Here is a 16,249-nt window from a genome sequence, read left to right as displayed (position 1 = left end):
TATAAAAGATTACGCTTTATTATTACATAGGAAAACAAAGGACAATGCAATGCTTTGGTGTTTCCGCCAGCTCATCACTCCTCTGCGCTGCTACAGCCAGCCCATCACCAGCTCGGAGACTCCTTCCCGGCGTCAATCTTGTATTTCTCTCTTCCCTCCGGTTGTGTTTACTTATCAGCAATTTTTTTACTGTAGTAAATTTGACCATCTGTTTTTTCTTCTAAAAAAATCTTAGATACTTCAATGTATATAACACTAATGAAGTATGTTCAATAAAGAATCATATATGTGAAAACTTGATGTATCTAAAAATCTTTTATAGAAAAAAAACGTATGGTTAAAATTGTTACAGTAAAAAATCGGTGACAAGTAAACAAAAACGGAGGTAGTATTGCGCAGCGTTGGCAGCAGCAGAGAAACAAGTTGTGTCTTCAGTCTTCAGCTTCTGCACTTCACTTGGGTGAGGAACACATGCATGCATGCATATATGTAACTAAGCTAGCGTTGGCCGCAGCATCATTGTTGATCATGGTTTTGCTGTTCCTATATGATGCGTGCAGCTTCTTCAAATAAAGATCTGCCGGCGGCTGGACTGGCACCAGTGCCACGCTAGCTCAAGGACGTCGTCGGCGCGGCGGAGGTGACAAAATCACAAGAATGGAGGTCGCCGTCAGCGCCGCGCGCTGGATAGTGGGCAAGGCGCTGGCCCCCGTGACGGGCGGTTTGCTAGAGGCATGGGCGGCCAGCAACGGGCTCGGACCCAACGTTGACGCCCTCAAGATGGAGCTGCTATACGCGCGGGCCATGCTCGACAACGCACAAGAAAGGGAGATCCGCAGCCCTGCGCTGAAGGAGCTGCTGCACAAGCTACAGCAGCTGGCCTACGATGCCGACGACGTGCTTGATGAGCTCGAGTACTTCCGCATCCAAGACGAGCTCGATGGCACCTACCATGCCGCCGACGTGCACGCCGGGGGCTGCGTCCACGGACTCGCCCTTAACGCTCGCCACACGGCCAGAGCCACAGCTGCTAAACTCAACCTCTCCTCTGGCTCTAGTAGTGACATGAACGTCCAAGTCCAGGGTGATCCTGATAAGCAAGATGGTAATAATGCAAAACAGGGGTGCCTCTCTAGTGTCTGCTCATGTGGCGGGCGGACTGTCAGCTCCTCGCCGCCATCTCCTACAACCAGCCAGGATGACGGCAAGGTTCACGGCGGATGCATGCAAAAATTGGCTTCTAGTAATACCCACGCCGCCTCATATATCAGTAAGCGCCTCTTCCCATGCCGCCCTTTATTGACCATAATATCATCTGTTGGTGCACACTCTGACATGTCTGAGGGTCATCACATGACAGGAAATGGAGGGCAATTCTTCGGTGGCGTCTTGTGTGGCAAGCGTGAGGGCAGCTCGTCAACGACATCTCCCACCAACCGCAGCAAAAAGAAGGTTGGCGGTGGATGCCTGCTGAAAGTCAATTCTGCTGCTCGCAGTACTGGCCATGCCGTTGGTAAATGCCTTCCATGCTGCTCCTTCTCATCCGTCGATGATGGTAACACTCACCCTGGCATGATGGAGAGTCCAAACATGCCAGAGGATCAAAGGAAATTTCTCTGCTGGACCTCCATGGCACAGCAGAGAACAAACACTACACTAGCACCAGAATTGAAGTTTAACAGGGTGGGCATATCTGCAAAGGTGAAGGACATCACAGAGGCACAGAGCACCTCAAGCCTATATGTGCTGAGGTCTCCAACATTCTGAACCTAGAGTTCATAGGCACCAACCGTATCACTGAAAAAGACATTGCTAAGAAACGACCTGTAACCACTTCAGGCATTACAGAGAATCAATTATATGGGAGGGACATCCAAAAGAATAGAATACATGGCATTGTTCATCGCAACTGTTCTGCTAATAATGAACTTGTGCTGCTTCCAATTGTTGGTCCTGGGGGAATTGGGAAGACAACTTTCACACAACACATCTATGCAGAATTGAAGAACCATTTTGAGGTCACAATTTGGATATGTGTCTCCCTCAATTTTACTGCTAGTAGGTTGGCACATGATGCTGTGAAACAAATTCCTAAAGTTGACGGTGAAAATAATTACAGTAGTGATCAGGAGCTAATTGAACAAAGATTGAAAGATAAACGGTTTTTGCTTGTGTTAGATGATATGTGGGCATGTCATGAGGATGAATGGAAAAGACTACTGGTACCATTTGGAAGAGGGGAGGGAAAAGGTAGTATGGTTATAGTGACCACTTGAATTCCTGAGGTGTCAAAAATGGTTATTAAGGCAGTAGATTGTCCAATAGAAATGGAACGCTTAGAGGGTGAAGATTTCATGCATTTCTTTGAAGCATGCGTATTTGGTGATCACCAGCCATGGGAATGTCACAAAGAATAACGTGAAGTCGGGGAAAAAATTGTGAGCAAATTGAAAGGTTTTCCTCTTGCGGCAAAGACTGTAGGAAGATTACTAAGAAACCAACTTACTTTGGAACATTGGACTAGAGTTCTAGAAAGCAAAGAGTGGGAACTCCAAACCAATGAGAATGACATTATGCCAGCATTAAAGCTTAGTTATGACTATCTTCCTTTCCATCTTCATCAGTGCTTTTACTATTGTGCTTTGTTTCCTGAAGACTACGAATTCGATAGCAGAGAGCTGGTTCACTGGTGGATAGGACTAGGCATTGTACACCCATGTGACCTGAACAGAAGAATTGAGGATGTTGGACATAGCTATTTAAGTGACTTGGTTAATCATATGATGGTCGTACTTATTTTGTTGTCCATGACCTACTACATAATTTTGCGGTGAATATTTCGTCATTTGAATGTTTTGGCATATGTAGTTCTATCATAAAGTCAATTCAAATTCGCCAAGATGTACGCCACTTGTCTATCATTGTAGATAACAAAGATGTCGAGGACATAAAGAACTTAAGTACTATAAAAATGACTTGAGCACACTTGATAAGCCCTTGTTTAGTTGGAACCCAAATTCCAAAAAGTTGCTACAGTACCTGTCACATCGAATGTTTGCGGCCTGTGCATGGAGCATTAAATGTAGACGAAAAGAAAAACTAATTGCACAGTTTGGTGGGAAATTGCGAGACGAACGTTTTGGGCCTAATTAGTCCATGTTTGAACACTATTTGCCAAATAAAAACGAACGTGCTACAGTAGCCCCAAAATTCAAATTTCTCCAACTAAACAAGGGCTAAAAGGCTGAAAGTTGAAAACCTGCGTACATTGATGGTATTCGGAGAACACCATGGAAGCTTTGCCAAGACTTTCTGTGATTTATTTGAGAAAGCAACAGCCCTCCGTACTATTTATTTGTCTGGGGCGTCATATACTGTGGAGGATATGTGCTGCAACCTTTCAAAGCTTATTCATCTTCGTTACCTAAGGATCAAATCAGTTTACTTGGGAAAGTCGGCCGTTAATCTTAGTGCTCTCTCTAGACTTTATCATTTAGAGGTCATAGATCTGCAGGAATGCAAAGGCTGTTATGGTTTCACAAGACATATGAGCAACATTGCAAAATTGTGTCACTTTCTGGTGCCAAATTATGAGCTTCAATTTCACTCAAACATATTTGAGGTGGGAAAAATAAAATCATTGCAAGAGTTAAGGAGCTTTGAAGTTGGAAAAGAAAGTAAGGGCTTTGAACTAAGTCAGCTTGGGAAATTGGCAGAACTTGGAGGTTCACTTGCCATTTGTAGTCTTGAAAGGGTACGAGCAACGGAGGAAGCTACTGAGTCCGAAATGGTACACAAAAACAGGTTGCACAGTCTAACATTAGAATGGGATGTCAAACAACATAACAAGGATCATATACAAGAGTTAAATGTTCTAGAAATTGTGAAACCACATAGCAATATCCGTGGCATATGCATTAGAGGGCATGGAGGTACTAACTGCCCAAAATGGCTTGGTGAGAACCTCTCTGTTAAAAATCTAGAATCTCTTCATCTGGATGATGTGTCTTGGGAAAATTTTCCACCTCTTGGAGGACTGTGGCTGGTCAACAAGCATGGTGAGGAGCATTTGGGCTGCATATCACATAATAGTTTTCGAAATTTGAGAAGGCTAGAATTTAATAAGCTGCCAAGATTTCGAAATTGACCCTAGTCATCTGTACTCTCACTTGGAAGAGCTCATCATCACACATTGCTCTGAACTCACAGAGTTGTCGTTTTCCCATTCTACTTGCTGTCAGCAACAGAACGAGGCAAAGATGAATTTGTTTCCTAGACTACGCGAGCTCAAAATTGTAAACTGTCCGAAGCTGTTGTCCTTTCCTCCTGTTCCTTGGACCAGTGCTCTGTGCTCCACTCGGATAAATAGAGTTGGTTTGGGCTTTGAGGAACTGATTTGTGCAAAAAATTATTGACTTGAATATAGCTTGACAATTTTAGGGAAGGATGATCTTGATAGCTCGTTTTGGAACACATTGGCCTTTGATAATCTAACTGAACTAAAAGAGTTGGTGATGGAAAGATGCCCTCCTCTCCCACTGCATCAATTTCAGGTTCTATCATCCCTAAAGACCCTCCAGCTGCGGCATTCAAGCGGCATTGTGTTCTCGTTGGTTGAAGGTGAGAGTTGTGCCAAATATCACTTTCCAATCGAATGCATGGACATCACCAGGTGGGGTGGTAGCGTTAAGGAATTGACACAACTACTCAATTATTTCCCCAAGCTCTCAGAACTGGACGTGTGGTCATGTGACAAGATAACAGGTCTAGGTGTAAGAGAGAAGCAGGCCGCGGCAACACCTGAGCCACCATCTTCAGCTAACAAAGTGGATGATGCACAAATCAAGGAGCACCCACAAAGGGGAGAGGAGAAAACAGCAGCAGAAGCGATGCTGCTCTTGCCTTCCCAATTACAAAAGTTGAAGATCTGGAACTGCCCAGATCTGGGCCTCCACTCCAATCCAGTTCGAGTCGACGACAACAGACAAGTTGGACGAGCCGGTGGAGGACAAGGACTCCAAGGTCTGCGATCCCTCCGATCATTGGAGATAAGTGGTTGCCCCAGTTTCTCTTCCTGTTCGTCATCCTCTTCTTGTTCAGGTTTCCCCTTCCCAACCTCCTTGGAATATCTCTATCTTGGTGCAGTGGGCACCGATATGTTGTCGCCTATCTCTCTTTTTTTAACGCAATGGCAGGAGCTCTGCCTTTCAATTAAGATAGGGAAAAAGGGTTTATGTACAAGGAAGGAAGACACTCCAAAAAGGGTATTAAGGACCCCAGGTGCACATGAAAACACCACCAAAACACATTCCTCGCGGTTAGAAAAAGGGAGATTGCTAAGTGTAAGCGAAAACCCTCTTCCTTTGCCCTATGTCCTCCTTGATTCTTGCGCCCACTTGTGGCACCGTCTCTGCGGTATTGTTGAAAATTCTCATGTTTCACTCTTTCCAAATATTCCAAAATGTGTAGATCACTACCCCATTGAGTCGTTTGCGTTCAGTGGTTGGCACTTTTTTTGCCGCTTCTTCCCACCATGCTCTGATCTCGATGGGGTCCCCCTGAGGCTGTGACTACAGCACACTGAAGTTCTCCCAAGAGAGGATTTGGTCCAGACCGCCTTTGCAAATGGGCAGCACAAACAAAGGTGTAGGGCGGTTTCTAAGGACCCGTTGCAAAGCATACAGTGATCTTGATGTGGCCACCCTCTCTTTTGTAGGTTTTGTGCCGTGAGAATTTTGTCTTGCACTAGAATCCAAGGGAAGATCTTGCATGTGTTCTCTACCTGTGCTTTCCAAATTATGTTAGCACGGAAAAACCGGAATGAACCTTGGAATTGGATTCGGTAAGCTGAACAGGTGGAGTAAACCCCATCCGGGGTCCATCGCCAGGTGATGGAGTCCCGAACGCCCTGCTGCAGATGGGCGTCCTGAATTCGTATCCAAAAGGACACAAATTCTTCAATGTGGACAGCCGAGGTGATCTTTCCCCTTAGCGAACGCATCCAATTGTTGTTCCAGAGTTCATGTTGCACCGATTGGTTCTTTCTTGAAACAAGCCGAAACAGGTTTGGAGCTAGGTACCTTGGAGCTTCCCCATCTAACCAATTGTGGTGCCAGAAGCGAGTCTTTGCGCCATCACCCAAAGTAATTTTGATTGAAGCGTTGAAAAGGAGGCGATCCACATCACTACATGGGAGTTCAGAGCCTAGCCACGGCTTGGAATCCTCCACCCATTCATGCCATAGCCAGCGTAACCGGAGAGCTCTTCCAAATCTATCAAGGTCAGGCACCCCCAGGCCTCCTAGATCTTTGGGTCTGGTAACTGTTGGCCAGTTGACCAAGCAGTGTCCGCCATAGGTGTTGTCTTACCCCTTCCAAAGGAACAATCTCCTGATTTTATCAATCTTTCTTCTAGCCCATGCTACCAAGGGAAACACCGTGAGGTGGTAGGTTGGCATGGAGGAGAGGACCAAAGTGACTAGTGTGAGACGTCCCGCTTTGTTCAACCATCGCCTTTTCCATTTGGGCAACCTTTGCCCAATTAGCTCAATGAGAGGTTGGACATGGACTTTCTGAAGTGATCTGGTGTGGAGTTGCAGCCCCAGATACTTGCAGGGGAAGGCGCCCCTGCTACCGGTAAAGGGTGACACGACATGGTCAAGGTCAAACATATTCACACCGGATTGGATGCACAGAGCTTTTTTCTAAATTGATGTGTAGTCCTGAGAAGGGCAGGCCTGGTGCAAGCGGTAGAGTCTTACCGCCTGTGACCGGAAGGTCCCGGGTTCGAGTTGCGGTCTCCTCACATTGCACAGGCGAGGGTAAGGCTTGCCACTGACACCCTTCCCCAGACCCCGCACAGAGCGGGAGCTCTCTGCACTGGGTACGCTCTGATGTGTAGTCCTGAGAAGCTGCCGAAGGTTTGGAGGATAATTTTGAGAGCTTCTACATCCTCTATTTTTGGGTTGATGAAAATAGCCGCATCAGCTGCATACATGGAGGTCCTCCATTTTGCCGCCGTAAGGGGTAAGGGGGTGAGTATCCCATGTTGGGTTGCCTGATCAAGCAAGCGTTGTAGTGGGTCCATGGCCAAAATGAAGAGCATGGGTGAAAGTGGATCTCCCTGCCGGACTCCTCTGGCATGGCTGAAGCTGGGGCCATGTTGCCCATTGAGCAGCGCAGTCGAGGAGGACGTGCGGAATAGGATAGAAACCCATTCACGCCAGCGTGGTCCGAAGGCCAGGGCTTGTAGGACATCTAGCAAGTACCCCCAATTCACCGTGTCAAAAGCTTTGTGGATGTCCAATTTCATGAATAATGTTGGTATCTTCTGCCTGTGTAGCTTTCGCACTGCTCCCTGAATATAAAGGAAATTGTCATGGATACTTCCTTTTTTTATGAATGCGCTCTGGCAATTGGAGACTAGGGAGTTCAGCCGAGGGGCCAGCCTGTTAGCTAGCAATTTGGAGAAGATCTTCGCAATGCTGTGGATGAGGCTAATTGGCCTAAAATCGGTCACCCTCATTGCGTCCGCTTTTTTGGGCAGCAGGACGATGCACGCCGAGTTGAGCCACTCAAATCCCTGGGCGTTCATTGTGAACAGGCTGTTTATGGCAGCCATAACATCGTCTTTGATAATTCCCCAGCATGCTTTAAAGAAGGCACCTGTGAAGCCGTCCGGACCTGGCGCTTTGTCAGAGGGCATGGCATTTATTGTATTATGAACCTCTTCGTGGGAGAAAGGTGCTTTAAGGTCCGAGAGGTCATGCTGGGTATAGCCTAGGGATTGCCAATTGATGGTCGTCGATCTCGGAGTTGCGGAGCCAATGTGGTTTTTGAAATAATCCCCTATAACTTTTTCTTTTTCTTCATGACCAATCGCAGTCCCCTCGTCTGTATGCAGACAATGTATGTAATTCTTGTCACCTATCTCAAACCTCACCTCTCTCACAAGATTAACCATGGTGGAATGTGAGGATTTAAGAGGCAAGGGGCTGTGGTCTCTCCTCTCCCAAGATCATCTCACTCTCACTGAATTAATCATCCGTGAAACTCCCAATTTCTTTGCTGGTTCCAAGCCCTCACTGCCGCGGGAACAAGAGTTCCCATCCTCTTCATCTTCCTCCCAACTGCTTAAAACAGATGATGTTGCAGGAGTTCTTGTTGCGCCCATCTGTACCTTGCTCGCTTCCTCGCTCACCTCACTGCATCTTTGGAGGGTAAAAGAGGTGGAGCGATTCACAAAAGAGCAAGAGGAGGCCCTTTGTGCTCCTCGTCTCTCTTGTGGAGATCACATTTAGTGACTGCCACAAGCTGCAGTGCCTCCCTAAAGGGCTACACAGACTTCCCAACCTCAAGATTTTAATCATCTTAAATTGTGCAGCCATAATGTTGCCCAAAGATGGCCTCCCAAGTTCACTGAAAAGGTTAGGGATACACAGTTGTCCAGCCATCCGGTCTCTACCCATGGATTGCCTGCCAAGTTCACTGCAAGATTTATGGATCATAGGCTGCCCAGCCCTTCAATCACTGCACAAGATAAATGTTCTTCCAAGTTCATTGTGAGTATTGGATGTCAGTTCTGGCAATAGCAGAGGAGCTAAGAAGGCAGTGCTGCAAGTTGATAGGAACCATTCCAATAGTCAAAGTCTGACTAACCCAAGGTAACTAAGAGGTGGAATCATCGTATCCACCATCCCATGCTTTTCCTACCACCATACACATCAGTCATTCTCCTTTTGTTTATTTGGCTACAACTATAGTTTTCTTCAACTAACCCACTTGTTTTCATCTGTTCAGGCCTCGTGTTGAAGTTGTACATTCTTCTAGCCTCTGGATTCTCTTTTTCGAAAGATCTAGCCTCCGGATTCACATTGTATCTATACATGATTATGAGTTGCCAAGCATGAACATCTCAGGATGTGCCTAACCTTGTACACAAAATTGGTTAGTATCTTACTAGCTCATTAACCCGTGCTTCAACACGGTCTAGAATATTATGTTACATAGGTTTCATGGATAAATAAATTACATAAAACTAATCCAAATTGGTTTCCTTTACTCTCTGTCTATTCATTTCTTTAACACGATATCCATTTATATACTCCTTAATCTCTACACAAATTGTCAATGCCTTTGGTATGTGGTTTGTTCAACGAACTTTTTTTCACGGTCATAAATTACCAAAATATATGCTTATCGTTATCGCTAACGTATGCATGTATAGTTAGTATATCGATGACACATAGCATTTATACTTTGAATTCAAGAATGGTAGAACTGGGCAATTTAGAAACATCTATTTATAGTTATTTAATTATTTTTCATAATAGTTTATATTGGAAATCTAGATATAGATTTAAAGGATACTTTAGTTTATACTTTATAATGGTAGTCGTGGGTAATTTAAGTGCAAATTAAAGGGTTACTCTAAATTATCTGTTATACTTGCAGAGGTTGGATTTTGGCTAGCGGGGATTATGTCCAGATGTTTTTCCATGATCACAATCTTCAGCGATATCACTTCTGTTCATGTAGCTTGAGTTCGGACAAGGTTTATTTCTTGGTATCTGTCAAATTCTTGCAAGGATTGCAGGACCAAAGCAAGTTTAAGCATCCAGAGAAATCATGCTTCCAATTAGATCTAAACAGGGGTGATAGTGTGACACTAGCCGACTTCATCCTCAACATTGAGTAGGCCCAGATTCAGAGCAAGGTTTCGTAAGGGAAGTGTTCAGCAAAGAGTAGTTTGAGATAAATTGAATCTTTTGAATTTTCCTCCCGTACCGTACCCACTTCTATGAACGCAGAAAAGACCATTTCCACTGTATTTAGAGAGTACTATTATCTTTCCCTTGCAATACATCTTTGAGAAATTCAATATTATTCATGCGCTTTTCTGCAACATTTTTCGTTTGGATTCTATAGTGTATGGGGCCGATCTGCACCCCGTGTATTCTAACTCCCTCAAAATCTGAGGAAGCAAATCTATGAGCTGAACTTTACACAAGACTGTAGAAGAGAGACGATATGCTGCTTGCACCAACTAATGGCATCGATGTGTTGGAGACGCCTGAATATTTGGACACGCAAGTACGCAACGTCATCATGCACTGGAATACAGCAGTAAACCCCGGCACTGGAGCAAGGCTGCACGTTGTTGTGTCATTTTGGGTGCAAGAGGAAAAGCCCACGTTCCAAACCTGCGTACCTAGAGAAGCAGTAGCCGCTCTGCTAGTCTGCTAAGATTTCCATGCCTTACCAATAGGGTTACTATGGAAAACTAATAGAGGAAGAACGAGAGAAAGAGACAGATCTGACAAACATGGGTTAACCCATCAAGCAAGTATATAAATGTGTAACTTTGTATTATGTGTGGGAAAAATAGTCACAATGGTGAGGGGGAGGGGGGGGGGGGGGGGGGGGGGGGGGGGGACTGCTACAAACTTGTCTGGGTGACAATGCCGTTGGCCCCCAGGGCCTTTTCTTGACTACCTTGAAGAAGAACAGCTCTTTTAGGGTTGGAGAGCAGGAGTTGTTGCATGTCTTTCGGCAGGACATTGAATGCTGCTTGGAGGTCTACCTTCAATTTTTGGCATGCTCCTATTGAATCAGCACTTCCTTTTCCAGGGTTCTGGAGGAAGAAGACATTAACATTAGGAACTTCGCTTGATAAATGTCTACAGAATATATGGCCAAATGGCAGAATAGGGATGTTGAGCATGTTAATGGCACAAGATATTCCTTTTGCCTTCAAATTCTCTAAATGCTATAAACCATTAAGAACCATGCCCATTTCCGGTCAAACAACCTTAGTTGCTGATGTAACAAGTGACAAAATATATACTTCCTCAGTTCCAAATTATAAGACGTTTTGGCTTTTCTAGATACATTGCTTTTACTATGTATCTAGACATAGTGTATATCTAAGTTCATAGCAAAAGCTATGAATGTAGAAAAACCAAATAGTCTTATAATTTGGAGTGGAGGGAGTACTAAACACCAAGATGGTGAAAGGCTGAAAGCTATAAACCATCAATGTGAAGTCAGAAAATTAACAAACTTTGGATCAGAGAACATATATTGGGAATTAGTTAGTCCAGAAATATCTGTGTACAGATTACAGTTTTTAGCCTATCACCCATTATCCATAAGGAACATCATTTTGGTTAGTTTATTGGTGATACCAATGAAGGCAACTACGAGATGTTAGAAAATACAGTATTCCTCTATAGACATTCAATATAGAATAATAGAAAACAAAACCTATGGTTAATATAGTCCTGTACTCCTGTACAGTAGAATAGTCATTCAAACACTAACCCAACATGGTGTTGTTCAAACAAAGAGGCAGTTAACATTGCTCTTATTAGCTCCCAACAGGTAAAGTAGTAATTCTTCTAAAACATAGTAATAAATATTCCAGCTATATGAATTATTGTGGAAAACTAGATTTCTTAAGGCATGGCAGTCAGAAAACAAAGGGTTCCTTTAATACAGTACCAAAGTCTTCATCAAAATTTAAAATACAGATGTCCTGCCAAATTTTTTGTGTGGAAGAGGAGTGTCTATAGTCAAACTATCAAAAACATGGCAGACTAGCATCAAATATACTTATGCTCTTGGTGCAAGATGGTAGCTTGAAATATACATTTTATCAGCACTAAGGAAACAAGCTATTCTTGTGGCAGCTAGCGAAAGCAATTATAGGATATTAGTATTTACTTTTCTTTACAAGAAGTTAATGCGAACTGCTAGTGACACTAATCTGCTCATTATAAGAACTTCACTCATGCTAATTTTGATATATGCAACATGGATAAATGATGCTGAACTTTTTCCTAAAAGGGATCTGACTTTCTGAGTATTGGAACATTTGATCCCTAAGCAAGATCATTCTCAATTAATTACCGGTACATATTATTTCAATTGTTTCAGTTCCTAGAGTCCACAGATAATGCCAGGATGGCCCTTATCTCACCTCTTAGTATTTGAGTCTAACTCCAACTTAAGCAGTCCCAACAAAAAAAGGTCTAGACTCAGACAGTTAAGTCTTATTTATGTTTCATGTTAGGATAAGTTTGCAGCCTTCGGTGACAAATTCATCAATACAAACATATACAATTCTTTCTTCTTTACTTGATATGTGTATTCTGAGCTATTCTTGGCATTATATTTGTCAGAACATAGAACTTGTCCAGGTGATCAAACTTAAATTTGCACACCTAACTTGCAGAATAAATGCCTTACTAATGAAATGCTGTCATGTTAAGAAATTGCAAAACTTAGTAGGTCAGATGTAACTAAGAAAGTTACCTCCATCTCTCTGAGAAGATAATGCTCAACAGCATTAAAAGAATCAATCCTCTCTAATTCAGACATATTTGACATTAGCTTTTCAATGTCAACATTCATGCGAGCCTGCCTCCAGAGCCTCTGCTGTTCTTGGTCTGCAGCAGCACGTCTTTGCCGGAACCAAGGCATGAAATTGGGGCCTTCGAGGAATCTCCTGTTAAATATGAGAAACACAGGTTATGCTTCATTATTATGCCAGAAATTCAAAGAAGACACCTAACAAATTTATTCACAAATAAAAACAATTATAGCTTACCTGTATAGGTCCAACCAATTGGACCTCATCCTTTTGTACAAAAATTTCCCTGGACCTCTAGCAGCCAAACCATTGACAAACTCATCTGCGTGAAATGGTGGTAGCAATGGTGGGTCAACAAAAGGTGAACTCCCTTCTGATGGTGTTGTAGTTCTCAGATACGGCCCAAAAGGTGCAAGGAAGTTGGTCGTCAGCTCCAAGAAGTGCCGCCGCAATATCTCATTGTTGACTACTGACATGGACTCCTCAATCCTTGGTGACACACCAGCGTCAATGAGCCTATTTAGAACAGATGTATTGGGCTTTGTGGTTGGCGAATATGTGCTCCATAATGCTTCTTTGTGCTCTGTCATGAGAGAAAGAGGGCCTTCTCTTCTCAATTTGATGGAATTCAATAGGCTAGTTGGAGAGAACTTATTGATTGCAAGTTTCTCAAGCTTGAGCTTCCCAGGTGTCCCATTCATTCCATTTCCTGGCAATTGGCCACCCACTGGTAGCACCCTTGTTGAATTTGGGTTTGGGCTTCCCACCGATACAACATTGGGAATGCTCTTAAGACTCTTCAAGAAAAACAAGTTGGTCACTCCAAGTACCATCGGCGGGAACACCTCACCTTCTGCAAGCGCATTCAGGCGAGCAAAATCTGGATCATGGATGGTGAAGTACGGCCTGAAGTCTACACTGTACAAAAGTGGAGCAACAAGGCTAACAAGCCCAGCCACAGCTTCCGAGCACTGAGCTGGGGTCGGCGCAACAACCAGCACGGGCTCGCCAACCACCATGAGCTCCCAGAGCGTCCATAGGTGGAGGAGTAATCCACGGAACGCGGCAAACAGGTCGGCATCATGGAAGAGTCCGTACGGCACCGAGGGGTTGGCGGGCAGCAGCGCAGGCGGCGGACCAGGGTCGTCAGCCGCAGGCGGGAGGTGCACGCGCAGCGCGGCACTGCCAATTGGAAGCTCCATTGGGCGCCCTGGCGCAGGCGCGGGCCACGCGGCGACGTGCGACGCCACCATGGCCAGCGCGGAGGGGCCGACGTCGAAGCAGAGCGGGCCGAGGATCTGCAGCAGCAAGCGGAAGAGCGAGGAGTAGGGGGCGTGGGAGAGGATGACTACGGACTTCTGCTCGCCGCCGCGGGGGAGGCGCTCGTCCTGGCGCTGGCGGTTGAAGACGAAGCCGTAGAGGAAGGCGCGGCGTGGGGAGGACGGGTCCGGGACGCGGAAGGAGAAGAGCGAGTCGTGGACGGAGGAGCGGTGGCGCGGGAGGTGGTGGGACATGGAGTCCGGGAAGGAGGAGAAGGCGACGAGGCGGTCGAGGCCGCCGCCGGGCGCCGTCAGCGCGTCGGGCGGGTAGCAGGCCTCCACCAGCTGCCCGCGCTCCAGGTCGAACCGGATGACGCAGAAGGCCCGCACCCACCGCGACAGCGCCGCGGGATCGGGGGGCGGCGACGCCGCCGCGGCGTCCTCGTCCGCCCCGCCCCGGAGCGAGACGGACAGGATCCGGTTCATCACCGCGGCCTTTGGGGCAGGGAAAAAAATTGGGGATTTGGAGAGCCGCTGCCCCGGCAGAATTGGGGTTGGACTCGGGGGGCGGACGCCGCGGCGGGCGTCAGCGCGGAGGCGCAGGCGGAGGCGCGGGAGGGGTAAAAGGGAGAGGCTCCGGCCGGATCGGGTGATGTCGGCCGGGAAGGCGGGCGGGTGGTGCGGTGTTTTCTCGGTGGTGGGCGGGCGCTGGCTGGCTGGTGCGTGCCTGCAGCCTGCCTGATGGAGTGGTGGGTGAGCGGGCCTGGATCAGCGTGTTTTTCAGATGGGTCCACTGATGCTCGTAGTCATAGCCAGGTGATGTCCTCCGTCCGGCGTCTCAGGCTCTCAGACTAAGCTGATGGAGTGATCGAAGAATTTGTGTATATCCCGTTGTTCTAGGCCTTAACCAGATACTAGGTAGTTGCTAGGCTACTCGTCGGCCCGCGAAAGGCGACGAGGCGAGAGCGAAAGTATGTCGAGACAGGAATGACGAAGTGATTCCATGGGTAGCTGGTTTCAATACTCGTCATCACCCTTTACAATGACCCCCGGAGGTGTATTTATGGCCAAACTGTCATCACATCTACTTCAGATTCGGAGTATATCTTAATAGATCTGAGGTTATTTGGTCCACCGGGCTCCCCGCCCCTGGATGGCACCGCCCTTGGTCAGCACCTCGGCACCCCTCTAACACAAGGAGGGGACCGCGTGGGCCAAGCAACCTTCGGCCTCCACGAACGGCGCCTTCGTTCTTCGACGGGGCTTCATTGTTTCGCCCAGGACGCCCCGTCTCCTTTCGTCATTCCAACCATAGTTACAGCAAAACCTGGAGATTAACTGCATACAAGTGACGCCCACAAAAGATGGTGAAATGGAAATTATTAAGGTTACGGAGCGGAGTCACTGCCCAGGCCTATGTTATCGCCCATCGGTCCAACCTCCTAGTGCTCTCACCATTTGGCTTCTTCTTCGTCTCAGGGCTTTTGGGACGCTTTGGCAAGTAGTTGAATTGATTGAGCGTATGGACGGCAGAGGACAAAGAGAGGGTGACCAAGTTATCCCCACCCAAGCCTCTAATCTTGCCAACTATCACCATCAATCTATCAAACATCTCTTGAGGGTCTTCTCCATCCTTGATAACAAACCTATTGAGTTGAGACATCAATAGATCAATCTTGGACTTCTTTACCTTACTAACTCCTTCATGTGCAAGGTGAAGAGTGTCCCAAATCTCCTTAGCAATCTCCAAACCAATTACTTTGTTGAACTCTTCTGGGCTTAATGCACTTAGAAGAGCACTAGTAGCTTGAGCATTGCGATGTATCATGCGGATCTCTCTTGGTGTGGGATTTTTGGGATCAACGGGATCTTCAAAACCTACACACACAATATTCCACATCTATGGATGGAGTCTAATAAGATAAGCCTTCATTATATGCTTCCACTTGGCAAACTTAGTCCCATCAAATTGGGATAACTTGCCCGCGGGTATGTTGATGTGAGTGTTAGTAGGCAAATTTACGGAATCATAATTAAAGGATACAATCGAATATGATCTCTTGGTGTTAGACTTGAGTGTCCTCTTTGGTAGCCTTTGAGTATAGTACTCATCATCATCTCCATTCTTCGACTCACTGCTTGGTTGTGGACTTGATTGCACCTTTCTTCTCACTCTGTGTTTCTTCTTCTCCTTGTTTTTATCTTGTCCCTTTGCTTGTCTCCCTTGGAGGACCCCTTAGCACCAAGCTTGAGCTTTGGAAATTGCTCAAGCGCTGCTGTGGGATCATCCTCAGGAGCTTCGGGTTCCTCTTCACTAGGAACATCCTCAAAGCGGTCCTCTCCATCTTCCTCCGGTACCCTTTCTCTAGGACTTGCCATTTCCTCACACGGTTAAGTGCTATCACGAGGAAACCTGCTCTGATACCAATTGAAATGATCTAGCAAGTGGCCTAGAGGGGGTGAATAGGCCTTTTTCTGAAATTTAATTAACTTAAAAACAGTCAGAACACGGAACCTCTGGGTTTGAGCGTGGAGGTTCCGGGACTGAGTGTGGAACCTCCGGAGATCAGAGTAGGAAATCGATCTATTGTAGAATTTAACAAAAAAAATAGATCGAA

General features: G+C 46.0%; 2 protein-coding genes and 2 pseudogenes across 2 annotated transcripts; 3 read left to right on the top strand and 1 right to left on the bottom strand.

Annotated features, from left to right (window-relative positions):
• The first annotated feature begins 388 nt into the window (after window positions 1-388).
• LOC136534220 (putative disease resistance protein RGA3) lies at window positions 389-3,795 on the top strand (annotated as a pseudogene).
• A 306-nt stretch (window positions 3,796-4,101) lies between these two features.
• Window positions 4,102-7,690, top strand: LOC136534227 (uncharacterized). Its single transcript, XM_066526691.1, has one exon. It carries the CDS (start codon window positions 4,515-4,517, stop codon window positions 5,568-5,570), a length of 1,056 nt encoding a protein of 351 aa, XP_066382788.1. The 5' UTR covers window positions 4,102-4,514; the 3' UTR covers window positions 5,571-7,690.
• A 97-nt stretch (window positions 7,691-7,787) lies between these two features.
• On the top strand, window positions 7,788-9,714 carry LOC136534236 (disease resistance protein ADR1-like; annotated as a pseudogene).
• Window positions 9,715-10,420: 706 nt separating this feature from the next.
• Window positions 10,421-14,457, bottom strand: LOC136540228 (uncharacterized). The gene is made up of 3 exons (XM_066532230.1): window positions 12,610-14,457; window positions 12,315-12,507; window positions 10,421-10,632 (listed from the first exon to the last, which is right to left on the bottom strand). The coding sequence occupies exons 1-3, from the start codon at window positions 14,115-14,117 to the stop codon at window positions 10,438-10,440; spliced, it is 1,896 nt and encodes a 631-aa protein (XP_066388327.1). The 5' UTR covers window positions 14,118-14,457; the 3' UTR covers window positions 10,421-10,437.
• Between the last annotated feature and the right edge of the window lie 1,792 nt (window positions 14,458-16,249).

The sequence above is a fragment of the Miscanthus floridulus genome, chromosome 2, assembly GCF_019320115.1.
Source record: "Miscanthus floridulus cultivar M001 chromosome 2, ASM1932011v1, whole genome shotgun sequence".
Taxonomy (NCBI): Eukaryota; Viridiplantae; Streptophyta; class Magnoliopsida; order Poales; family Poaceae; genus Miscanthus; species Miscanthus floridulus.
Note: the sequence above shows the minus strand (reverse complement) of the source record. Positions and strands in the feature narration are given on the sequence as shown.

Bases quoted from the DNA above. Each gene is read 5' to 3' on its own strand.
- LOC136540228 (XM_066532230.1), bottom strand. From the start codon at position 14,117: ATGAACCGGATCCTGTCCGTCTCGCTCCGGGGCGGGGCGGACGAGGAC. The intron at 12,508-12,609 runs GTAAGCTATAAT...CATATTTAACAG, and splicing joins AATTGGTTGGACCTATACAG to GAGATTCCTCGAAGGCCCCA. The intron at 10,633-12,314 runs GTAACTTTCTTA...TTCTTCCTCCAG, and splicing joins ATCTTCTCAGAGAGATGGAG to AACCCTGGAAAAGGAAGTGC.
- LOC136534227 (XM_066526691.1), top strand. From the start codon at position 4,515: ATGGAAAGATGCCCTCCTCTCCCACTGCATCAATTTCAGGTTCTATCA.